The sequence below is a fragment of the Hypanus sabinus genome, chromosome 13 (genome assembly GCF_030144855.1).
Source record: "Hypanus sabinus isolate sHypSab1 chromosome 13, sHypSab1.hap1, whole genome shotgun sequence".
Lineage (NCBI taxonomy): Eukaryota > Metazoa > Chordata > Chondrichthyes > Myliobatiformes > Dasyatidae > Hypanus > Hypanus sabinus.
This window is the reverse complement of record NC_082718.1, coordinates 77,301,714-77,321,743: the sequence shown is the minus strand read 5'-3', so window position 1 is coordinate 77,321,743 and position 20,030 is coordinate 77,301,714. Positions and strand designations below refer to the sequence as shown.

General features: G+C 43.8%; 1 protein-coding gene across 1 annotated transcript in view; it reads right to left on the bottom strand.

The window, feature by feature from the left end:
- Positions 1-4,150: 4,150 nt before the first annotated feature.
- rph3ab (rabphilin 3A homolog (mouse), b) overlaps positions 4,151-20,030 on the bottom strand; it is a 269,820-nt gene continuing 253,940 nt past the window's right edge. The window contains exon 20 of the mRNA XM_059987939.1: positions 4,151-13,133. Coding sequence (XP_059843922.1) covers positions 13,003-13,133 — 131 coding nt within the window. The 3' untranslated portion in view covers positions 4,151-13,002. The remainder of the gene's footprint in view (positions 13,134-20,030) is intronic.

Genomic DNA, 20,030 nt, shown 5'->3' with positions numbered 1-20,030 from the left:
AGCCCAGTTGCTCCAATCTTTCAACATATGACAGTCCCGCCATTCCGGGAATTAACCTTGTGAACCTACGCTGCACTCCCTCAATAGCAAGAATGTCCTTCCACAAACTTGGAGACCAAAACTGCACACAATACTCCAGGTGGGGTCTCACCAGGGCCCTGTACAGCTGCAGAAGGACCTCTTTACTCCTATACTCAATTCCTCTTGTTATAAAAGCCAACATGCTATTAGCTTTCTTCACTGCCTGCTGTACCTGCATGCTTGCTTTCATTGACTGATGTACAAGAACACCTAGATCTCGTTGTACTTCCCCTTTTCCTAACTTTACTCCATTTAGATAGTAATCTGCCTTCCTGTTCTTGCCATCAAAGTGGATAACCTCACATTTATCCACATTAAACTGCATCTGCCATACATTTGCCCACTCACCCAACCTGTCCAAGTCACCCTGCATTCTCATAACATTCTCCTGACATTTCACACTGCCACCCAGCTTTGTGTCACCAGCAAATTTGCTAATGTTACTTTTAATCCCTTCATCTCAATCATTAATGTATAAACAGCTGTGGTCCCAGCACCGCACCTTGTGGTACCCCACTGGTCACTGCCTGCCATTCCAAAAGTTACCCGTTAATTACTACTCTTTGTTTCCTGTCAGCCAGCCAATTTTCAATCCATGTCAGTACTCTGCCCGCAATATCATGTGCCCTAATTTTGCCCACTAATCTCCTATGTGGGACTTTATTCAAAGCTTTCTGGAAGTCCAGGTACACTACATCCTCTGGCTCTCCCTTGTCCATTTTCATAGTTACATCCTCAAAAAAACTCCAGAAGATTAGTCAAGCATGATTTTCCCTTCATAAATCCATGCTGACTCGGACTGATCCTTCTACTGCTATCCAAATGTGTCGTAATTTCCTCTTTTATAATTGACTTCAGCATCTTTCCCACCACTGACGTCAGGCTAACCAGTCTATAATTCCCTGTTTTCTCTCTCCCTCCTTTCTTGAAAAGTGGGACAACATTAGCCACCCTCCAATCAGCAGGAACTGTTCCTGAATCTATAGAACATTGGAAAATGATTACCAATGCATCCACGATTTCTAGAGCCACCACTTTAAGTACCCTGGGATGCAGACCATCAGGTCCCGGGGACTTATCAGCCTACAGACTCAACAGTCTATCCGACACTGTTTCTTGCCTAATATAAATTTCCTTCAGTTCATCCTTTACCCTAGTTCTTTTGGCCACTATTACATCTGGGAGATTGTTTGTGTCTTCCCTAGTGAAGACAGATCCAAAGTACCTGTTCAACTCATCTGCCATTTCCTTGTTCCCCATAATAAATTCACCCGTTTCTGTCTTCAATGGCCCAATTTTGGTCTTAACTACTTTTTTGCTATTCACATACCTAAAGAAGCTTTTACTATTCTCCTTTATATTCTTGACTAGTTTACCTTCGTACCTCATTTTTTCTTGGTCTATTGCCTTTTTTGTCATCTTCTGTTGCTCTTTAAAAGTTTCCCAGTCCTCTGGTTTCCCGCTCATCTTTGCTATGTTATACTTTTTTATTTTTATACTGCCCTTTACTTCCCTCGTCAGCCATGGCTGCCCCTTACTCCCCTTAGGATCTTTCCTCCTCTTTGGAATGAACCAATCCTGCACCTTCTACATTATTCCCAGAAATACCTGCCATTTTTGTTCCACTGTCTTCACTGCTAGGGTATTGTTCCATTGAACTTTGGCCAGCTCCTCCCTCATAGCTCCATAGTTCCCTTTGTTCAACTGTAATACTCACACATCCGATTTTCCCTTCTCCTTCTCAAATTGTAGGTTAAAACATATCATATTATGGTCACTACCTCCTAATGGTTCCTTTACCTCGAGGTCCCTGATCAAATTTGGTTCATTGCACAACACTAAATCTAGAATTGCCTTCCCCCTGGTAGGCTCCAGTACAAGCTGTTCTAAGAATCCATCTCGGAGGCACTCCACAAACTCCCTTTCTTGGGGTCCAGTACCATTCTGATTCTCCCAGTCTACATGCATGTTGAAATCCCCCATGACAACTGTATCATTACCTTTGCGACATGCCAATTTTAACTCTTCATTCAACTTACACCCTACATCCAGACCGCTGTTTGGGGGCCTGTAGATAACTCCCATTAGGGTCTTTCTACCCTTAGAATTTCTCAGTTCTATCCATACTGACTCTACATCCCCAGATTCTATGTCCCCCCCCTCGCAAGGGACTGAATATCATTCCTCACCAACAGAGCCACCCCACCCCCTCTGCCAGTCAGTCTGTCCTTTCGATAAGATGTATATCCTTGAATATTCATTTCCCAGGCCCTGTCCGCTTGAAGCCAAGTCTCAGTTATTCCCACAGCATCGTACTTGCCAATTTCCAACTGAGCCTCAAGCTCATCTACTTTATTTCTTATACTTCATGCATTCATATATAATACTTTTAATTTGGTACTCCCCTCTCCTTTCATATCAATTCCTATTTCACTTGGCCATACTGTATGATCTCTTCTTGAGCTTTCTACTCCATTGATTCTGTTGTCCTTTTTAAAATTATTTTCACTTTCCCTTTAACTCCATCCTTATATTTCCAGTTCATCCCCTCCCCCCCACTACTTAGTTTAAACACATCCGTGTTGCAGTGGCAAACCTGTCTGCCAGAATGCTGGTCCCCCACCTATTAAGGTGCAACCCGTCCCTTTTGTACAATTCATCCCTACCCCAAAACAGATCCCAGCGGTCCAAGAATGTAAATCCTTGCTTCCTGCACCAGTTCCTCAGCCACACATTCAGATCCATTATCTCCCTGTTCCTGCCCTCTCCAGCACGAGGAACTGGAAGCAAACCAGAGATAACCACCCTGGAAGTCCTGCTTTTCAGCCTTCTTCCGAGTTCTTTGAAGTCCCACTGAAGAATGTCCTTCCTCTTCTTCCCGATGTCATTTGTGCCGACATGCACTACCACTTCCGGCTGTTCACCTTCACCCTTGAGGATTCCCTGCAATCGGTCCGCGATGTCCTGGATCCTAGCACCAGGGAGGCAACACACCATCCTTAAATCTCGCCCGTTGCCACAGAAACCCCTTTCCATACCTCTTACTATGGAGTCCCCTACCACCACAGCTCTTCCTGATGTCTGACTCCTCGGCTCTGCTTCTGCACCAATTTTCAGCTCACAGACTGGCAGTATCTTCTGTCCTGACAGCTTTCAAGAAGGTGAACCTGTTTACGAGAGGTACATCTCCTGGGGTCTCCTGTACTTCAAGCATCCTTTCCTTCCTCATCGTCGCCCCCTTTCTCTCTTCCAGTATCCTCAGTGTAACAACCTCACTGTAGGTCCTGTCCAGAAAACCCTCGTTTTCGCAGATAAACCTGAGGTCATCCAGTTCTTTCTTCAGTGCTGCAACATGCTCCTTCAGAAGCTGAATCTGGACACACTTTCCACAGCTGTAGCAGCCGGGGGCACCATCAGTGTCCCTGACCTCCCACATCATGCACGTAGCATACTGAATCAGCTTAGCGGTCATGTCTTCACCCTCTCCAATTGTGCCTGGCGTAGTCTCCTCGCCGAAGACTAGCACTTTTCACACCAGGCACTTCCCTCGACCAGGCCACTTCCCACAGGAAAATGAGTTTCACAGTTGTATGTGGGGACATATATGTACTCAGATAATAAAATTTACTTTGTATTTTATACAGTACTGGATTCATGGAATGAGTATCTCAAGTGTTGAATGTTGGAGCTGATTTAGTTGTAGCACACTCTGTGGATCCTGGGAGGCATTTGAGCCACCTGTATTGTTTTAACATCTGGCCTTCTGATATCAACAGGGATCCTAGCAATAGATATAGATGTAACAAGGTAGCACATTTAGAGAGTAAATGGTTAATGAGGGCAGAAATGAGCAGTGCTTATTGGGTGCATGAATCAGCCTGGAAAACCCAGAAATGTCTGAGCCATTTTCCAGATGGATGCAATTTTGTCTAGAATTGCACAACTTAATCTAGGTTAAATGTAACTTGTGCGTGCTAATGAGTCCGATTTCTGGGCTGCAATGATTTTGCCCACCAGCAGCATAGATAGAACTTCAGACTTGTAATACGAAAGGAAGGGTGGATGCATAAAAAAACACAGAGGCAGTAATGTGTGGTATCTCTTTATATGCATCATTAGGACAAAGTGGTTAATAGAGCTTTATATCTGCATGCACTGGAAGACAGTCTCAGTATTGCAGGCACCTCAATACAAAATCAAGTTTTGCTCCCTTAATGCATACTCGAATCTAAATTCACTCCAACTCATCATGCGGATTCCATGGCAATCAGTTTGAACATGCTGATTAAGAAGGTATCACATGCTGTTTATATACAGAGCTAGGAGCAACAGTGTAACAGACCATTTCTAACATCTTTTGGTGACCACAGATTTTGTTTTACTCAGAAGCACGTTTTTGGATTTAATACCTCCAAAATATTAGCATCAAATTAGATTTGATTACTATTGCCACTGAAGAATTTTTTCTCGCCCAATTTCCTTTAAAAGCCCCAAATTTAGGTGGTTGTTGAAGTGCCTGATATAGAGCAACATGCACTGCCTTAATTCATAGCAGGGTAGATTACAGACAGATGAAGAAAAGCATGGAGACAGAGATTACAGGGTCTGTTAGAGATCTACCTCAAACACAAAGGTGTAGATGTGGAAAAGATGTTTTGTGGATTAGAGAACAATAAAAAGCAAAGGCCAGAAGACATTTTGCAATTAACAATTCCCTTTTTTCTAATTACCTCTACCCCCGAACAGACATATATGGAAGACAATTAGCAAAGATTTGGTAACAATGAACAGGACCTGCTCACCATTTATGAGGGAACCATAAACTATAAATCCATATATTCAAGCTTGCAGGGAACTCCATGCAATCTTAGACTTCAGTAAGTCTTGGAGTCTCTACACAGAACTTCAGTGGGTCTCTGTTCAATTGGGCAGCAGCACAGCATGTATTAACGTGCTATCAGCAAGTCTTGGCATGTTTCCTTGAAAGCTGATCGAGTCAGAGTTAGCCCTGAAGCCTCACAAAGTGGGAATGAGAGTCCCCAGACCTAGACCCAGGATCAATCTCGACCAGGTTATCTGTGAATGACTAACAGAGGACGGTGCTGATCTTTGACAGGGCTGTTGTTAGCAGCTACAAATCTAAATGAGTTCCCGTAACATTACAATAAGTTTTTGAGAAATGGAAAGATTGAGTAATGCCATTTGTAAAAAAAAAATGATTCAACTTCAGACTTGGGATTCAAAGACTGGACATGTAAAGCTCTAGAAGCAGGGTTCACAATTGAAATGCTGTTCCCACTACCATTGCTGCATCGTGCTGTAATACTGTAATGTTAATTATGCCAACTTACTTAAGGACATGCACAGTCATATCTACTACAGTGCACCAGACTGTGTTATGTACAAAAATAGACAAATTCAGATGTAGGGAAAAGTTGTCCCAATAGCACATTGTAAATGCCATGACAAAAGTCCACAAATGCACTATTCTAGACAGCATTCACCTGTAATGTCAACTCCAGGGATGAAAACTAAATTGGCATTTAATCAAGCAATCAGCTCAATGGAGACTTGCTGCTTCATGAAGCACCAGAGAGAATATCAGAACTGTTCAAACTGTATGGCTAATTAATACAACAGAAAGAAAATCTAATTATGTTCCTCTACCAGAAATTCCTATCACATTTGATTAAATACTGTATCGTATCCTTTTTTCAGAGTCACCTTGTGGTTCAAGATCGATACAACTCCCTTTGTTTCTCTCTAGTTGCTCCTCAGATTCAGCCCAACACTCCAGAGAGTGGACAGGGGACCCTCACAGGACGAACAGCTTCCAATCACTATCGATCTAACACTGGCATAATCAGAATTTTAACTGGAAGACAATGATTATTTGATAAATGCCTTATTTGGAGATGATGCATATTTCTTATAAACAAATGTTCATGGAAATATTGAGTAAAATGCAAATTTTCTTCCAAAGGCTTCTCTCCCCCCCCACCCCCGTCCCCCATTTTTAATGAAAATATACGTATCAGGCAACAATTCTTACATTATGACAGAGCAAACATACCATATTGTAAGATGTTGCAGGAAGGTTACATTGCAAATGTAGTCAGATTGTTCAGTTTTAACTGTTAATACTTGGAATTTGTGTCTCTATGGTTGTATGTGAAAAAAGGCACAGGTGTTATTTTCACCAACAGAACTGCTAGTACAATTTCTCTATTATTGAAATTGAAGTTCACAAATTAGCCTTTGAAGAACAAAACTAATTTTGCTTGTCATTCAGCTGTTCAAAAACAGCTCTGAAATACTCCTTCTAGGCCTTTCTACCCCTCAATACCCTAATTCAAGATGTTTTTAAACATCAATTTATTTGACTGTCATATTTCCTTATATGACTTATTGAAACATTTGTTCCCATGAAGTGCATTGGGCTGTTTCATAGAAATGTAGAAAACCTACAGCACAGTACAGGCCCTTCGGCCCACAAAGTTGTGCCGACATGTCCTTACCTTAGAAATTACCTAGGGTTACCCATAGCCCCTTATTTTTCTAAGCTCCATGCACCTGTCCAGGAGTCTCTTAAAAGACCCTATTGTATCTGCCTCCACCACTGTTGCCCATTCCAAGCACTATTCAAGAGCCATTCTATTACATGGAGCTGTGCTATTATATTTAATTGGTAGGTGGTGAGTGCATTGAAATGATGGCTTGAAGAATGATGGAAGGAACTCTCACTTTTATCTTCAATATCTATCACATCCAGCTTCAATATCAAGCTCAAGTAAAATCATTCTGCATTCATCAGATTATCTTTACAATTAGTGCCTTACTCTGAAATTTTAATTTGATAATGTTGAATAGTGTTTGCTTTATCAAGGAGCGATGCCTCAGAAAAGTGGCATCTATCATTAAGGACTCTCATTACCCAGGACATGCCTTGTTCTCACTGCTACCATCAGGGAGGTACAGAAGCCTGATGGCTCACACAGGGGAACAGCTTCTTCCCCTCTGCCATCAGATTTCTGAATGGACATTGAAACCATGAACATGAGCACTACCTTTTTACTTTATTTCTATTTTGAACTACTTATTTAACTTTTTAATATATAAATACCACTGTAGTTCATGTTTTTTTCTATTATGTATTGCATTTTACTGCTGCTGCAAAAACAACAAATTTCATGATATATGCCAGTGATATTAAACCTGATTCTGGTTCTTTTGGAGCAAGATTTTGACATTAGGTGAATTAAAAGCCATTCCTGCCCCCCAACTCAATATAGTCAGGGCCATCCAAAAGGGGAAGCCATTGTCTATTTGCTCTGGCTGGTTTTATTCATTTTCCAAGATGTAAGGACACGATGATCCACGCTTTCTTCCTACATATAACCTGAAATTTTCCCAAGAGTTTGCAGATGCTGGAACCTTGAGCAGAAAAGTGATTTCTGGAGAGCCTCAGCAGGTCGGGCAGCATCTGTGGAGGGAAGCGGGCAAGGCCCTTCATCTGAACTGATGAACGGTCTCAATCTGAAACATCAACTGTTTTTTCCCTCCACAGATATTGCCTTACCTGCTGAATTTCTGCAGTAGTTTGTTTTTTATTCCACTCCCATCTCAAAATTAGTAGCTTTCAGTTACAGGAAAATAACATAATCAAGGCAGGTAAACTGAGCTAAAATTCTAGCCGGCCAGCTTCCAATTTAATGGCTAAAGAGGTTCAATGGCCTCTTTTATATTAATATCTCAATGTTCGCAAAGGATGGAGGGGTGCCCTTTCAAAAGAGAGATGTGGAGAAATTTCTTTAGCCAAAGGGTGGTGAATGTGTGGAATTTGTAGCCACATGCAGCTGTGGAGGCCAGGTCGTTGGGTGTACTTAAGGCAGAGATTGATAGGTTCTTGATTGGACATGGCATTAAAGGTTACGGGGAGAAGGCTGGGAAATGGGGTTGAGGAGGAGATAGAGAGAAAGGGCCAGCCATGATTGAATGGCAGAGCAGACTCGATGGGCCAGATGGCCTAGTTCTGCTCCTATGTCTTATGTTTTATCAACCTTTGTATGTTGACTGATCCACTCTGTATACCCACTGACCCATCAACTAATAGACCTATTTTTTCTGAATTGGTGGCAATGTTCAGCTTCTTACCATGTCCATGACTGGAGATACTGCTTAAAATTCCATTCTCCAGGTCATGCATACCCATTGAAATTAACAGGAGGTCCCAAGACTTTCTACCCATTACTAAAGAAATGCCTGGATGTGAGCATTCAATTGTGCTAGCAGATATTGTTATTGAATTGGCATTATCACACCAGGCAAAATTAGTTTCCACAATACAAGTGACTGAATTGGTCAGGGTAATAACTGGGAATGTCTCCATGGATGATGCAAAGAGTCAAGCCCAGTAACCAAAGCAATGACCTATCTATGGTGACCCTAGTGTATTGATATAATGATGAAGGCATGCCAGCATCTATATTTCATTAGGAGTTTGAAGAGATTTTGTATGTCACCAAAAGACTTGAGCAAATTTCTACAGATGTACCATGGAGAGCTTTCTAACTGGTTACGTCACCGTTGGATGTGGAGGCACAAGATCTTAAGAGGCTTCAGAGAATTGTAGACTGAGCCAATTTCATCATGGACACAAGCCTACCCATCATCAAGGACATCTTGAAAAACTGGTGCCTCAAAAAGCTAGCGTACATCATGAAGGACCCTCACCATCCCGGACATACTCTCTTCTCACTACTGCCATCAGGGAGGAAGCACAGGAGCCTAAAGGCATACAATTCAATGTTTTAGGAACAGTTACTTCTCCTCTGTCATTAGATTTCTGAATGGTCTATGAACTCATGAACGCTGCCTTGTTATTCCTTCGTTTTTAAAATTATTATTGAAACTTTGAAATTTGTTATCCCTGCACTGCAACACATTTCATGACTTATGTAAGTGACAATAAACCAGATCTTGATTCTGTTTCAGCGGAATGTGAATGCTTTGGACTGAATGACAGATCCATGGGAAGGCCGTGCACCGAGGTAGGCCTGAGCGGATGCACACCAACCAGCTATCCCGTGAGGCCCCAGCCTTCTGCCAGAATCACTGCTATGCCTAACCACCCCACCGTCCCCAGCGATCCTGACAGCTGCAGTGTCAGCAGAAGGCAGGGTTTGCTGCTCGTTCTGACCCTGCTGCCGAGCGCCACCCATCTCCCAAGTGGTGCGAGGAGTTCACAACCCCCTGTGTGATGTTAGATATTCAGCAGCAGCAGCCACTACCCTTTTCCGAGTTATCCCCACATTTCTCGTAACCAACTGTTGTCATTCCAACTGCCAATGGGCCCACCGATCTTGGCAGTACGTGGAAACATACAGTAAGCTTCAACTCCCCCCTTGCACAGTTAACTTACAAGCTGATGAATCAATCACTGGATATAGGAGTGGGCTGGGGTGGGGTGGAGGGAGAGGGCTGTGCACTGTAACTACAGCTTAGCATTCCTGAATCTTCCATGTGGCAACTGTGCTAATATTAATTTTTACAATTAACCATTTGAAAACAATTATTTACATTACTTATAAATCAATTCCACAGAATTGTCTCATATGGATAAAAAGATACCTTTATCTATACTGGGGAAATAAGTATATATCATCCAAACCATGGCCACCAGAGTCAAAAATAGCTATATTTGACTAAGCAGTAACACCTCTACCCACTAACTCACCTCTCCACATCCCCAGCTTTATCACTTCCTGTCAGTCAACTTATGTACAGACACTCCTGTGTCTAGCATCACTTTATGGATGATCTAAGTGTGCAAGCTATCTTGTTTATTTATATTTATTGTGTTTTTGTATTATTATTGTGTTCTTTATTTTACTGGGTTATTTTTCTGCTGCATCGGAACCAGAGTATTTTGTTTTCCTTTATACTTGTGTGCTGGGAATGACATCAAACAAGTTTGAATTATAAGGAGACTACATTAGCAGAAGAGGAAGAAGTAAGTACAAAGGTATATTGATAGGATTCGATTCGATAAGCTGGGAGTATACTGGTATAGCACATAATCACCAGCCTGACTTGGTGGTCCCAGTACCCTGCTATCCCATGTATTCAGGGTAGTTGTCCTTCATTTTAATGTTGTGCTTTATTATTATGATTAGAGGCAGCCTGAGTGCAGAACTCCCTCCCATTTACGTCATGTCCTTGCTTCCAGTGATTTTGTGATCAGGGTTACAGAGATAAAAGAGCATTGCAAGATTACCTATTGCAGCTTCACACACCAGAATGGAATATATTTTACCTTTGAGTTTGGTCTGTTAACCTAGCCTGGGGTTTGATTAAAGGAGGTCTAAGCCTCAGTAAAAATAATAATTTCAGAAAACTGGTGATGTTTTTTACACAAGGTGAGATCAATGCTCCAACTCTTGAGTGTTAGACGCAGGTACTAGAGATACTTCCAAAAGATTATTATTAGCCTGGACACCAATATTGTATAATTAAAGTCTTTTCTGGGCAGTTTGGTCAATACTGCCTTTGCACTGGAGATAATCATCAGATTCTGCAGATGCTATTCTGGGAGTAAAACTGTGATATGCTAGAGATGCCTCCTCGTTCACCAGGTGGCTGAAGGAGAGCTGCTTAACAAGGCTGGAGAAGAGAAGGAAAAACAATGTTTCTTTGAAATCATCCCACCACCTTCTCAACAGTGTTGCTCCTGACTTGATCGCCTTTCCATTCTGAGCTGATGGAGCCTTCCTTAGACTCCGATTCAGACCTATATAGCTTTTAGACTAAACATATCAGAACAGGAGTGTAATATTTTATCCCAGAACCTGTTCCACTATTCAATGTAATCATGGTTTATTTGTGATCAACTGACAGATACCCGCCAGAGAACTTACACTCAACTAACTTATCATTCTCTAAATCCAAGATTAACAAATGATGGTGGTATATATCATTAAAGACCCCATCACACAGGACATGCCCTCTTCTCATTGTTATCATCAGGGATGAGGTGCAGGAACCTGAAGGCGCACACTCAACGATTCAGGGACAGATTTTTCCCCTTTAACATCCGATTTCTGAATGTACATTGAACCCATGAACACTACCTCACTACTTTTTCATTATTTTTGCATTGCTTATTTAACTATTTTACATATATACTTTAATTCATGTTTTTGCTCTAATATTATGTATTGCAATGTACTGCTGCCGCAAAGACAATACTTCTACTACTGCTAAATTCAATGGATTATGACCCCGGTTTGTTTATTTGTTTATTGAAGCTCAGATAAGAAATGGAGTACCTACATCAAGCCTATATGCCCTTCCTAAAGGACGGATCCCAGAACTACCCAACTAAGGTTTTGTACAGCTGCAGCTTAGGAGATAAAAAGATATCTTCACTCTCCACCAGACCTCCAAACGTAAAAACCAACCTTCCATTGGCTTTTTAACCTTTCCATGATATTTTCATTATATGATTTCTCTCCCTTAATGCTAGCCTAAGGTTCTATGGATATCCATTACTTACAGTTTTTCAATATTTTGAAGTGCTTTATTTTTTTAATCTCCAAAATGGGTGTCCTAGTGTTCTTCCATGCTGACATTTGACAGTTTTGTCCTGTGTTCATTAAGATCTCTTTGAAATCTAATGCTTCCATCTATACTGCTTATAATCTTCTATGATGTCAGTAAATTTAAATAAAAGGTTTTTTTAAATCATTTAAGTAGTTTATAAATACAGTAAATGGTTCTCAACTCAACCCAGATTCTAGAGGAACGCAATGTCAGGTGCTGCCAATTTGACTCCCTGCTGATTATCTTGCTGTTGGAAAATTCCTTAGCTTGCTCAATAAATTGCCTTCTGTTTCCAGAGTTTCAACTCTAGCAAATAATCTCAACAACGGGCTTCATCTAATGACCATAGATGACCATCAAGATGACCTACAAGACAATAGAAAGAACATCTAGAGACATTCCCCAGTCACTATCTTGATATCTATTCAATAAATCTTCAATCAAAGGCATTAGTCACACATAGGTTGATCAACTGAAAATTTACAAGATATTCATGACTCAGTCATTAGCTACAGATTCTAGAATATAGGCTGACTGGTATCTAATTCCCTGAGACTCTTCTGTCATCTTTGATAAAGAGTCATACATAATTTTTCAGTTTAATGAATCTGTTCCCAAACTGACAGCTTTGGCAGATTATGTTGAGGGTACTTGTAATATCACTTCCTATTTCCTTCCTTAAAAACTCTGAACAGAAGCCATCTCACCCTGAGGATTAGTCACAGTTCAGAAGCACTTTTCACTTCATGTGCAATTTAGAAAATAAGGTCAGAAACCATACGGATTATTTCCCAAAATTTGCTTTCAATGGGAAGGTGTATTCTGGTTAGTGTAGTTAGCACAAGAAGTTGGAAATTAGGGCTGCTTCACCCAGGCTGTAGTTGGATCTCCTGTCACAGTGTGTGTATCTGTAGCCATGGGCAAGAATTGTGGAAACTGATAGTCCCTTCAGGTCAATACGTAGTTGAACAGGTTTTTACCAGAGAGAATTTAAAGATCTTGATAGAGACACAAATCCATGTAGTAACTTAATGGGACAGAATATTTCCAGTATATAATTTGACACCCATTTTTATGAGGTGACAAAAAAGAAAATGCATAATTTTTCTCAGGGCAATGGGTTAACACGTCTGGCGTGATGGTGTTCCGTAGGAATGATGGCAGCATATATCTAGCATGTAAACAAAACATTGGTTAAACTGGAAGATGGTGACCCTTCATCAAAGTATTTTGAGCCGAATGAGAGGAACAGAGAAGAGGAAGGAGAAGGGAAATGAGAAATGTTGGGAGAGTAAATCATAGGCTGTGGCGGGTATTTACTCAGTCACTGGGAATGGGATTTGCGTTATATAGGGTATGCCAGCGCTCAGTCTTCTTATCCTTGTTCTTCAGGCACTCGTACCAATGCTTCAAGCAGTCTCCTTTGGCGTTAATGCCCAGAATAATACTGCCTAATACAGAGGGGAGGAACAAGGTGTTATATGCATATACCATCAGAGACAGAATCAAACAAAGAGTAAAATAAAAGTTGCTCTCCAATCACAGCAGCTGGACTACCACTACTCTTGGACAAGATGAACATTTCTATCCAATACCAGGTCCAGGATCTGCAGCTAATCCCTTCACATTTCTTCTTTGTTAACCGTAAGGGTCAGGCTATGTTTTTGTCTGCATACATAACTCAGATAGGAAAGCTCTGAAATAAGACCCTTTATCAAGAAAGAATCCATATTTTTGCTCAGTTCAATAAGCTCTAATTTGAACATCCTGATAATTTTTACAATGTTTTACTTCTCAAAGATGTTGCGAAATAAATGTATATTGTTGTTGTAATGAGTGACTTTCTTAGGACAGGTTTGGTCCTGGATCTCATAGAAACTAGTCTAAAACTAGGTTGACAATGGAACCAATCAACTGGCTGTCACACCCCTTCATGAAACTATAGAAAATGTTAACTGTCAAACCATAACTGGAAAAATATATATACATACTGACCTCTGACCTGCTGTCTGCTTTTGGTATTTTCTTTATATATAAGGAAAATACGAAAAGCAGCCAGCAGATAGTCTTGATTCGAAGGAATTTTGTCCGCTTTCTGCTTCAGACATGTTGTGAGACATGTCACCTGAAGGTATCAGAATGAATATGCACCTTGGGGAATAGCCCAGTACGTGAATGCCTATTGTAAATGAGTGGCATTTGAAATTCAGAGAGGGAACTTCGAAATAAATAGTTCCTGCAGAAAATACTGATAGCTGTGTTTCTGATTTTCCACCTGTCTGAGTAGCAATAATATGCTGGGGCTGGGCTTGATGGGCATGGGTGTTTATTGGAGATGGTGTATGTTGGGGTCTGCAGTGTGTTTTTGTGGATAAGAGAATGGTGATGTTGGGGAATAATGGAGGTGGTGATGTTGGGGTCTGCAGTGTGTTTTTGTGGATAAGAGAATGGTGATGTTGGGGAATAATGGAGGTGGTGATGTTGGGGTCTGCAGTGTGTTTTTGTGGATAAGAGAATGGTGATGTTGGGGAATAATGGAGGTGGTGATGTTGGGGTCTGCAGTGTGTTTTTGTGGATAAGAGAATGGTGATGTTGGGGAATAATGGAGGTGGTGATGTTGGGGTCTGCAGTGTGTTTTTGTGGATAAGAGAATGGTGATGTTGGGGAATAATGGAGGTGGTGATGTTGGGGTCTGCAGTGTGTTTTTGTGGATAAGAGAATGGTGATGTTGGGGAATAATGGAGGTGGTGATGTTGGGGTCTGCAGTGTGTTTTTGTGGATAAGAGAATGGTGATGTTGGGGAATAATGGAGGTGGTGATGGTGGGGATGGATAGTAGGAGAGGGAGTGGCAGAGATAAGGTTGGAATGGCTGGATAGAGTCGTGCTGATGTTGGGGTGGTGGGAGTGAGACTGAGGTGGCTGGAGATGGTAATGGGTGTAGTGACTGATGGAAAATGGAGGTGGTGGGGTGAGGTGGGTGTTGGTAGGGATGGTGGTGGGAGTTAAGACTAAGTGGGCAAGGGGAATGGTGGAAATGAGAGTGGGAGGAGTGAGGTTGGGATGGGCAGAAGTGAGAATGGGCATGGGGATTGATGGAGGTGCGGTTGTGGTTGGTGAACGTAAGAAGACAGGGCTTGGATTTCTTGCTGGAGCCTTTGGTATTCTCATGTTTCCCTGTCTCTAGTAGTGGAATGATTGACCTTTTTTATATTCTCTATCCTGATCCTTCAAACCCTTAAACCTCTGAGTTCTGAACAACCCCTCAGCCCTGCACCATCCTATTTTAGATAAAACTTCAAACCACGTAATGATTCTGCTCCTTACAGTAACATTTATAAAAATAGTTAAACATCATAGTCATATCAGAATGAGAGTAATTTACAAATCTGTACTTGTAACTTCTATATTTAAGCCTTTTTTTCTCCTGCTTGATAGATCTGCTGCTCACCCAAGCTTGTAAATAGAATGTTTCAGTTAGCAGAATCTGTTGCTCAATTGGATTTCTAGCTTTTCAGGTTTTCTCTTTTTTGTAGATTCCTTTCATATTGTTTTTGTTTTTTTTCCCCCCCTGAATTCCAAAACTTGTGACAAACACAATGATGAGGTCATAACATGGATATAGAAGTGAGGTAGGAACATAGGGTAAGGAGAGGAGGAGATGAATGTCCTGCCAGTCACAGAGGTCCCCTCTAAACTCAGTGGTCCAGAAAGATCACAGAAGTTCTCAGACTCTCAGCTCTGCCATTCCTAAATGATTTGCTTTCCCCATTTCAAACTCTCGGAGTTGTTATTGTGATTATTTTCATTTGGAACCAACTGAGGGTTGATATGATGGAAAATTATTTTACAAACTCACTCCATTCTTGTGTGCACTGCCAAGAAACTGAAGACATTGTTGACAAGGGGGTTTCTGTGAGAGATGGATGTCGTACTCAGGGGATGAGTTCAATCAGAGATCTTTCACTCTGGCTCCTCTGAGGAGTGCTAGACACATTGCAAGGGATAAGAATCTGGGCCTTCCTCCTCCTCTCATTGGACTCAAGAGGGAGAAGTTTATTCCATTTCAGGCACATCAGTGATGAAGTTCCTCTTAAGGACCTTGACTAAATATCTAATGGTGATCAATTTTGTTCCTCAGCATAATTTTAGAACATCAACAGCACTGCATAAGCTGCTTGGCATGGCTCTTCTAGCGTGTCAAATAAGAGATCTACAAGATACCAAATGCTGACATTCTGATACCTGAAACAATGAAATAAGTTGCAGCTAAGCAAAAATACCTGATGCTACTTTTATGGCCTTAGACCACTGTCACTGGTTTAGAGAGAGGCAAGTCATAGAATTCCAATTAGGGATCCACCATTCACTAAATGAGATCTGACATGCAATACAAGTGCAAGATGATCTTTATTTAGATTTCTTCCTGAAATATAAATACTATTTATTGCCCTTCTCTAAGCTTTCAGCACTCTTTCAGCTGATTGGCACAATGTCATGCGTAGTTAGATAAGAATGACAGATTACTTTCTCCAAGAGAAAGAGTGAAACTGTTGTTTTTAATATAGCAAGCTAGTAGTTTTGGGGTTACAATTACACTGTAACTTCAATGAAGGGTCTTCGCCAGAAACATCAGCTATTCATTCCTTTCCGTAGATGCTGCCTGACCTGCTGAGTTCATCCAGCATTTTGTGTGTGTTACTCTGGATTTCCAGCATCTGCAGAATTGCTTGTGTTTACCATTCTGGGGACTAGTTTTTGTTAACATTACACATTTGTCGAATTACTTGAATTTAAATTATGCAGCTGCTGCAGTTCAATTTAACTTTCTCTCCAGATACCAGTCTAATGACTTGATCATTATGAATAGTAGCACTGCCTTTCACACCTAATGATGATTAATACCACTCACCTCAGCTAGAAACGTCTTCAGATAAATAAGCAACATATGAGGATCAACCAAGTACAGCGACCACACCGAGCTGTACCCGTTCTGTCCACACTCTAGTACGGGTCAGAATGTTGGCACACGACAGATAGCGACCACACCGAGCTGCCATCATTCTAGACCAAGAGCCTCCAGAAGATCCTCTGCATTTTATGGCCAAAAAAAAACTCCAAACCACCTTCTACTCCTTCAATATCATCAAGAGATCATGGCCGCAATCACCAAGAGGAAATTTTGGATATGGATTGAGCAGGTGACGAGAAGAGAGGCCGACTCCGTCATCAAAACAGTGCTCCAATGGACTCCTGAAGGTGGAGAAAACGTGGGAGACCAAAGACAACTTGGCACTGTACTGTAGAGACAGAAGTGAGGACTCTGTACCACACGGGTGCACAACAGAAGATGACCAAGGACAGAGAGAGATGGAGTATTGTAGCAATGTGCTACATACAGCACTGAAATAACGACACGGAGTCGGTAAGTCGTTTCGAGACTAGTTTATTCAAACTTCGCGGCGCTGGCATTTAATCCCTAGCACCCACCCTCTCCGGGCGGAAATGACGTCAGAGGTGCATTACCAAAGTCTCCCCCTGCATGCTGGCTATTTGTGAGCCGGTTCGCCTGCGCAGAAAGTGCATCGCCACATACCCCCCCCCCCAAAACTGGCGATACACCCCCCAATGTCCACAGTCTGGATCAGCCTCTGTTTGGGAGGTCTGCCTCTGCGCCGCGGTGCCTGAACCTCGACCGGCTGTGCCAAGTCCACATGGGCTGGTTTGAGTCGGTCCTCCGTGAAAATCTCCTCTCTCCCACTAATGTCCAGAACGTATGTGGACCCATTGTTGTTGATCACCTTGAACGGCCCCTCGTACGGCCGCTGTAGCGGTGCCCGGTGTCCGCCCCTTCGTACAAACACAAACTTACAGTTCTGCAAGTCTTTGGGTACATGGGTCGGGGTCCGTCCATGCTGTGAAGTTGGTACGGGGGCCAGGTTGCCGAGCCTTTTGCGTAGCCTGTCCAGGACTGCTGCGGGTTCTTCCTCTTGCCCCCTTGGGGCTGGTATGAACTCTCCCGGGACGGCCAGGGCGCACCGTACACCAACTCAGCCGACGAGGCGTGCAGATCCTCTTTGGGCACTGTGCGAATTCCAAGCAGGACCCAGGGAAGCTCGTCCACCCAGTTAGGTCCTCTCAGGCGGGCCATGAGAGCCGACTTCAAGTGTCAGTGGAAGCGTTCCACTAGTCTGTTCGATTGTGGGTAGTAGGTAGTAGTGTGGTGTAGCTGCGTTCCCAACAGGCTGGCCACAACCGACCACAAGCTGGAGGTGAACTGGGCGCCTCTGTCGGAGGTAATGTGGCCCAGTACCCCGAAACGTGCTACCCAGGTTGCGATCAGTGCTCGGGCACAGGAATCGGCAGATGTGTCGGTGAGCGGGACCGCCTCTGGCCACCTCGTGAACCAGTCTACCACTGTTAGGAGGTACCGCGCTCCTCGGGATACTGGTAGGGGGCCCACGATATCCACATGAATGTGGTTGAACCTCCGGTGGGTGGGGTCGAACTGCTGCGGCGGGGCTTTAGTGTGCCGCTGCACCTTGGCTGTTTGGCACTGCATGCACGTTCTGACCCATTCACTGACCTGCTTGCAAAGTCCGTGCCACACGAACTTGCTGGAGACCAGCCGGACGGTTGTCCTGATAGATGGGTGTGCCAAACCACGTATGGAGTTGAAAACTCACCGCCTCCAGGCTGCCGGGACGATGGGGCGAGGTTGGCCGGTAGCCACGTCGCACAGGAGGGTCCTCTCATCTGGGCCTACAAGAAAGTCCTGCAGCTGCAAACCCGAGACTGCGGTCCTGTAGCTGGGCATCTCGTCATCTGCCTGCTGTGCCTCTGCCGGTGCTGCATAGTCCACCCCCAGGGACAGGGCCTGGACAGCTGGTTTGGAGTGTGCGTCCGCCACGACGTTGTCCTTTCCTGAGACATGCTGCATGTCCGTCGTGTACTCGGAGATGTAGGACAGATGTCGCTGCTGGTAAGCTGACCAGGGATCGGACACCTTCGTGAACGCAAAGGTCAACGGTTTGTGGTCCATGAACGCGGTGAACGGTCTGCCTTCTAAGAAGTACCTGAAATGCCGGATTGCCAGATACAGTGCAAATAGCTCCCAATCGAAAGCACTGTACTTGAGTTCGGGTGGTCGTAGGTGCTTGCTGAAGAGCACCAGGGGTTGCCAGTGCCCCTCGATGAGTTGCTCCAGCACCCCACCGACTGCTGTGTCAGATGCGTCCACCGTGAGGGCGGTTGGAACACCCGTTCTGGGGTGCACCAGCATCGCGGCATCTGCCAAGGCTTCCTTGGCTTTAACGAAAGTGGCCGTGGTCTCCTCATCCCAAGTAATGTCCTTGCCTTTACCCGACATCAGGGTGTACAAAAGGGCGTATGATACGGGCTGCTGAAGGAAGGAAACGGTGGTAGAAGTTCACCATACCAACGAACTCCTGCAGGCCTTTGACTGTGTTGGGCCGGGCAAAGTGGCGGATCGTGTCTACCTTGGCGGGCAGAGGTGTTGCTCCGTCTTTGGTAATCCTGTGGCCCAGGAAGTCAATGGTATCGAGACCGAACTGGCACTTGGCCGGGTTGATCGTGAGGCCGAAATCACTCAGGCAGGAGTAGAGCTGGTGGAGGTGGGACAGATGCTCCTGACGACAACTGCTGGCTATAAGGATGTCGTCCAAATAGATGAACACAAAGTCCAGGTCGCGTCCCACCGCGTCCATTAGCCGCTGGAACGTCTGTGCAGCATTCTTCAGGCCAAATGGTATTCGGAGGGACTCAAACAGGCCCGAACGGGGTGATGAGTGCTGTTTTGGGGATGTCTTCAGGGTGCACCGGGATTTGATCCGGACGAGGTCTTCTTTGGAAAAGATTCTTGTCCTGTGCAGGTTTGCTGCAAAGTCCTGTATGTGCAGCACGGGGTAGCGGTCTGGAGTGGTAGCCTCGTTCGGTCTGCGGTAGTCGCCGCATAGTCTCCAACCCCCGGCTGCTTTGGGCACCATGTGCAGGGGGGAGGCCCATGGGCTGTCGGACCTCCATACGATCCCCAATTCCTCCATCCTCTTAAACTCCTCCTTCGCCAGGCTGAGCTCTTCCGGGGGGAGCCTTTGTGCACGGGTGTGAAGGGGTGGTCCCTGGGTCGGAACGTGGTGCTGTACCCAGTGTCTGGGCATGGCTGCCGTGAACTGCGGTGCCAGAATCGATGGAAAGTCCGCCAGGATTCTGGTGAATTCGTTGTCCGACAGCGTGATGGAGTCCAGATGTGGGGCCGGCAACTTGGCTTCACCCAGGGAGAACGTCTGGAAAGTCTCGGCATGTACCAGTCTGTACTCTGTGTTGTGTGCGC